Source organism: Rhinolophus hipposideros (assembly GCF_964194185.1).
Source record: "Rhinolophus hipposideros genome assembly, chromosome: 2".
Taxonomy (NCBI): domain Eukaryota; kingdom Metazoa; phylum Chordata; class Mammalia; order Chiroptera; family Rhinolophidae; genus Rhinolophus; species Rhinolophus hipposideros.
Genome location: NC_138048.1, coordinates 61,341,670 through 61,348,551, shown reverse-complemented (window position 1 = coordinate 61,348,551; position 6,882 = coordinate 61,341,670). Strand labels below are relative to the sequence as shown.

The window sequence follows — 6,882 nt, the reverse complement described above, 5'->3', positions numbered from 1 at the left end:
TTCCATCTGTCCTCCAGTTGCCACTCCTTGACCCGGCCTTGGCAAACCTGAGTCCCGAGTTCCTGTCTTACCCACAGCTCTGTGGCAGCCCACACTGGGCTGGCACACCAAGGGTTAAAGGCATTACCAGCTCCCAGTGATCGCACTGTAATGAGGATGAGAGGCTAAATTCAGGTTTATTGCAGAAGTAAAGTGTGTGTAGTCAGCAATTGTAAGAGGCTACAATGAAATGCCTCCTAGAACTTTGCAATACAATTATCTAGAGTTAAATTAGTAGAATGCACACAGAGTAGATGAGATTACCTGTATGCAGAAGTCACTTTAAAATACAAGTTATCTTTTGTGAAGACAGAAAGAGCTAGCCTTGAATGCTGGTCAAAATGTGATTAAACATGGAAGAAGCAATGGTCTAATAAAAGCATTGAGATATTTGTCAAAAGATAGACTGTGTGTGTGTGTGTGTGTGTGTGTGTGTGTGTGTGTGTGTGTGTGTTGGGGCGAGGTCTGTGTGAGGCAGACAAGGGGCAGAGACGAAGGAAGCCTGTGAGTGTCCGTCCCACTGCCTGGGGAGCAGCCTCCGCCGGTGGGGAGGTTTCCTGGGTGAAGGACAGCAGTGGCACACCTGCTGCTGCCCTCCCAGCTGCACCACGCAGCCTCCTGACTCAGCCTCCAACTGCCTTGAGGGTGGGAAGGGCGCTACAAGGGTGGACGACACCAGCAAAGGGCCGAGATCCATGAGCTCTAGAGCCAAAGTGACTGGGTTCAAATCCTGACTCCCACTGCTTACCAGCTGTGCCACTTGGGGCAAAAATGTTTACTTCCTGAGTTCTTTCCCCGGTTTGTGAAATGGGGATGCTGAAATCTCCCTCGGAGGGTGGCTGTGAAGATTACTCACAGAAACCAGTCAGGTAGTTATTGAACTAAAATTAATAATACTAACTGATCTGATTACTATTACTATTACTATTACTAATAAAAGAATGTATTTAGCAGTTCCCATTGAGGTTACTCAATAAAAGCCAATCCCAGAAGTTATTCTTTTCTGGGTGTGCTGAATGTAAAAATTGAGCCCCTGGATTTACCAGACTGAGGTGTGGGCCCTGGACCTCGGTGACCGAGTGACTGCACCCCAGGGGCCTGTGCTTAGCTCTTACATGGCATGTATGAACTGAATACAAAGCTTGTGGCTTTGTGTGACATAAATACTGTTTGTGGGGGGATGTAAGTTTTATTTATATAAACCTAATGCAGCCAACACAAAAGTTCTTATTACCAAGGGTTCTGGGAGTTATCATGATGGGTGACCATGATCGTATATTATGGATAATAACATTTACCGGCACTTCATCAAGCTTTTGTAAAGTTTAAATGGGGTAAGGATGTAAACTGCTCATTTCCTGGCACAAGGTGAGCACTCAGTGTAAGTGTTTCCCATTTTACAAATGTGCGTTTTTGTTTTATTCAGTTCACATTGTGTTTTTTAAAATCAGACAGACCTCTCTAAAAGAGGGATTGCAGGGAGGAAATATTCCAAACTCCAAAATACCAACTTTGTGCTGGTACAAAAGAAAAAAATCACATTTATTTTACAAGGTAGTATTTTCCTAAAGTATGATACATAAAGGAAATTTTCTATAGGAAAACAGAATATCATTTTAGGAAATTACAGAATGGTCAACATTATGCTTAAAACTTTAAAATAGGTTTAAAAAACAGCACAGTAAGTGCACAATGAAAGGTATGAACAGCCTTAAAGAGTGTAAGACACAGTGATATGGAAGCTCAATATTAAAATCTCTAGTGCTGATTTGCTTTCAGACTTGTTCAAACAAGTCTATTAAGAGAGCACTGCTTCAATCTTAATAGAAAAAGAACTCAAAGCGCTAACAGAAACATGGCCCTTTCCTAATACAGTCAACTCTCAATTATCCGCAATAATGAAAGGGAGCAGCGACAGAACATTTTTAAAAGGTAAATTATTCCAAAATCAATTTTGAGAAATGTCACTGTACTTGTTTGGATGTGAGAAATACTGAATCCCTAGAATGACAGCACTGATAAAGAGAGAACTCCCACTTCTTTCCCCGCCCCTCCTCAGTGGGAAGAGACACAATCACATCTACTTTCTAAAAAGCCTAAAATACAACTGGCCTCCTTAATTCTGACTCATACTTCCTCTGGAGAGCGGAATAAGAAAGAAAACTGTTAAAATTTTGTTTTCCTCATGTAAAACGCCAAAACGTTTCAATAAAATTTTGCAAACAAGATGGAAAAATTAAGAGCTGACTGTATAAATATTATTTTAACTTATGCTAGTTGTTTTTCTTGCCTAGCAGTATTTATACCGCCAAACGTATCTTGATATTCTGACAGCTTTCTAAATTATCTGGCTGCATCCTACTACCCAAATAGAGACATGTGCATAATAAAAGGAGTTTGTTATGAGCAGTTCCAAAAGAATTATGACGTTTCAAGCAGGCCAGGAAATGAAGGTTAAGCAATAAAACTACCATCCCCAAGACAGAATCAAATCCTCGATCAAATCTAAAAGGTACGTCAGGACAACACCTTCACAGTTTGGTTCTTGTTTTGGTTGTTTTATTTTGTGTAGTACTATACTACCTTGAACCACAGGTTTTCCCTTTCCAGGGTTAGTCCTCAAATTCTCTTTTCAAATCTTGAAAATGACAAGGTAAAAAAATAACCTAGATTTGATTATAAAGCCTTATTTGTTAATGTACCAATTAGTTATAGGCACAAGGCATTTTAATTGGTTTGTCATTTCTCAGAAAAGTTATGAGCACATTTGAAATCTGAAAACTAAAATAAATCTTAGATAAGAAAGCTAAATTCCATGCAGTACTTATTTTTTATCTTCCACCTAATAGCTTTTACACCAACTTTTAAAAAGTAGGAAAGGTGCCAGGTTTCTATCAAAGCCCAAGAGAGCAGTGTCTGCATCCACACAGCCCACCCCTCTCCCCCACGTGAGCATACCACAGGTCCAAATGATAAAGCTTTCATATCATTCAGTGTACAAGTATCAACCAAAGGCTACGTAACATGACTGTGTCCGATATCTATAATACATGTTGCAGCTTACACATTTTCTAAAGTGCCTATAAATATGCTTATAGAAATGAGCAATATAATATCAGGATTACAGAGAAATTCTTGTATATAATATAGAACAGAACAGGCCTAGAATTTAAATTGAAACTACACATTTTTATATACTTATCTGTTGTTTTTGGAATGCAAGCATAAAGAAACGAATTCTAGTTCAATCATATATGATTTTCTAGAGAAGTATTAACAGTGCTAGGACAAAAGAAATTCTTGCTTGTGCTTATTTAGAAAAGGTTGTTTTGAGATCCAGGAGCATCTGATATTTAGAATCCAATGGAACATCTCCAATTGTATAAAATATATCACAGTAAGTGAAGCTTAGTGAGTTTTTAATTATAAAGAGATTGTGCAAATATTTAAAGTGATATCAACATTATTAAATCCAAAAATTCCATGAAAATCGTGGCTAATCTGAATGGCAGTTCAAGAGTTTAAAAAATACGAACCTAGGCAAAGTCACAGGTATTATTGACAAAGGGCCCAACCCTGACACAGCCAGCTTCGGAAACGTGGCCCTGTGACCACGTATTTGCATGGCTTTTGAGACCTGGTGGTTGACTCCCATTAGTTAAGGGGCAGGAATGTGGGCCCAGGTTAGAGAACTGACAGGAACGGCGTAGAGAAAGCGGACCCTCCGTATGCCCACCGTATGCCCACCGGGGGATGCAGTAAGCCTCCCAAGGGTGCAGGTGCAGACAGACCCGGCCCAGGAGGCTGTGAGCCCTGAGTGCCCAGCAGCTGACTGACAGCTTCTGAGCGGGCCTTCCACTAGCCACTCAATCAGGGAGGCACTGAGAACCTGAGGCAGGACTCATCAGGTGCCTGTCCCCAAGCCACCCCGGTTAGGTGGGCCAGGCCGGTGGGGGAGCCCCTCTCTGCACCCCTGCCTCACCTCTGCTGCCTCACCCTCCGCTGTGCCCTGCTGTTCCTGGAGCTCCTCTCACCACCTTACTGGTTTCACTTGTTGAGTCCTTACATTTCAGTAAGTGGGAACTTGAGGCTACATTTTCATCTAGTGTAGACAGTTTCAACTAATGTTGTTCTCAAAAGAATATACATACACTGCTTTCTAAACCCCATGGATGTTTTGGGCACCTAAACCCAACAAAGTGTTCTAGCCGCTTGAACTACACATACAACAAGGAAAGGAGATTCTGCCTAGAGAGATTTGTGAAAGAAGCCAAATGGAGGCCTCAGGGAAGAACACAACAGGCCTCTCTATTTCTTAAAACAGAAACTAATGTGTTTAGTTTAGACACAGAAGAGCTATGCCCTAATGCTGACAGAGCACAAGATAATGCCACGAGAGTGCACTCATGGATAGCCAGGATATAAGAAAGACACAGAACTCTGTGTCTCCAACTTTGATAGTTCTACTTGCATTAGGCCATATTTTAAATGTCCTGGATTCTTAATTATGCCTCACAGAGAGCGGATGTGGAGAAATGGCAGATAACCAACTCACACAAGAACACGCCTGGCATAAACAGAGATTAGGAGAATTCTGAAGAGATCTAAATAAGAAAGCATTATGCACTACTTTGCATGTGTGACAAAAGAGGACATGTACAACAGATCGTGACTATTACTGTAGTCAAGTGAATGTTACACAAAATATTTTCTTCTGACTTAGCAGGGAACTGTTTCAACTGCTTTTGCATTTGCATAAAAAAAAACCCATGCATCATACTGAATTCTAATCCATTTTTCACCTAAGCCATTCTAAAGCTTCATACAACCAAATGAAGCAGAATTATTCAAACCTATTAGATTCATTCCTAATCCCTAAAGGACTGCTGTCTTTAGCATTTCCATGCTAACTAAAACTATTATTGTTTCTTTTCTTAAGACATCAGATGTGGCTGCCTCCTAAACATAATATCTATATAAGTTCCTAAAAGTTTTCCCCAGATTTGAAGAACAATTAAGAAAAGCAGGAAAATGGTGGGGGAACTCCCTAAGAGACCAGCTCAAATACTGCAATGCATTCCCCAGGTAAAAGCCAAGTACATCTCTCCTTCTGTGGGTTCCCAGAGCATGCTGGGTACTGTTACTTGCATGTGTTATCTCCCCTATTGGACTGTGGGTCCCTTCACGTAGGGAGTCAGGTCTTATTCATTCTATATCCCCAGAGCACCCGGCAAAGTGTAGGCACTCAGCTAAAGCTGGATTGAGCATGAAACTGAAGATGTCACCTCCTCTTAAACGAAGGTCTAGCTCAGCCCCAACTCGGAGGATTGTGCCGTAACTGGCCGTAACTAGACGTCGAGCTGGCCTCCGGTCCCTTCCTAGAAGTAAGCCAGGCAACACTGGCCCAGACCCATGCAGATGGTGGGGAGAAGGGGAAAGGGACACAGTGGTGTCCACCAGTGCACGCTCCGTTCCCCTCACGTGAGCTGGCTCCCACCTGGGACTAGCAGCCTGCCAAGAGGAACGCGAAGGAGTTTTCTGTGAATAACCGGGTATTTAGGAAACCCTGCCTCCTTCACTCTGGGGCACTCCTCACCCTGACCCACGACACTGTGCGCAGCACATCACCGTTTGCAAAGTTCCCCGTGAAATGAAGGCTGCACCACAATGGATGACACCAGATGCTACACAGAAAGTGAGTCAAGACACAAAAGAAAACCATTTAAAAGAAAAAGAATATCTTAGTTATAAGACAAATTTAAGAATGAAGCTCATCAGCAGACCATTGAACTGCTCCTGTTAGAGACAGGTAGAAAACCCCAACTGCACTGGGAAAAGGACCCATCAGACAGAAGTAGGAAAGCTCGGTGTGGGTCAGAAGGCGCGCTTCCTGCCGCCTCACACGGTGGTTTCTATCGTTTCAATCACCTCCAGATCAGACTGCGATGGCGACAGAAGGGTGCACTCGTCCGGTTCCCAGCTGCTCTCTGGACTGTAATCTTCCTCTGAACTCAGTTCTGCTCCTTCTTCCGTGTCCTCATCACACGATTCCACGTAATGAGCCCCGATTGCATTGATTCCGGAGTCCTCAGAACTTGAGGGAGAAGAGCAGTGATCTATTTTTGGTGTATTGCTCTCTTTTGAAATTAAGGCACCATGTGCAGAGACCTCCTCAGGACTCATTTTGTGGGAATGTGGTGCTGGCTGCTTCTGCACGTAACACATCTTCCCATTAATACATTTAACCTGATAGTTGTCAATAAAGAGGTCTGAGATCATACAGTACCTTGGTGAATCAGGCGGGAGGGGAGGCTGGAAGACAGATGCAAATTTCAAAAAGTGTTCAGTGAGGGAGACGGAGATCTGAATGGTGTTGGTGGGCTCCCGGGGCTTCGCGGGAATCTCAGTGCTTGGAAGCTGTTCCACAGGCGTCATGGGCTGATACACATATTTGCCTGTGGGGAACACAACAAAGGCAGTCAAAATCTAAGAGTGCGGCTCCAACTACAGTAACGCAGCCAGAATGGTTTCTTTCTGAGGACTCAGAATGTCCTTAGCATTATTTCAATCACATCTCAAAAGAAACTAGCAATAGAATCATACCGCAGAATCAATTAAAAACAGCATGGTACATAACATCATGGTATTTTCATCCAAGAAAATCAACACACTTTACAATGCCTCTGAAGTAGGTGGCTGGAGATTATGATCCTTATTTTGGAGACAACTTTAAATGATTTACCCCTCCTACTAGACGGAGTCAAGAATGTCCATGATATGGTATAGTAAAAACACAAGTTGTAAAATAGTATACTATACAATAAAATTATAATTCCATTTTTA

At 42.4% G+C, this 6,882-nt stretch overlaps 1 protein-coding gene across 1 annotated transcript in view; it reads right to left on the bottom strand.

Moving 5' to 3' along the window:
* Window positions 1-1,553: 1,553 nt before the first annotated feature.
* Window positions 1,554-6,882, bottom strand: part of LOC308503483 (UPF0524 protein C3orf70 homolog) — a 52,729-nt gene continuing 47,400 nt past the window's right edge. The window contains exon 2 of the mRNA XM_081062757.1: window positions 1,554-6,494. Coding sequence (XP_080918883.1) covers window positions 5,938-6,494 — 557 coding nt within the window. The 3' untranslated portion in view covers window positions 1,554-5,937. The remainder of the gene's footprint in view (window positions 6,495-6,882) is intronic.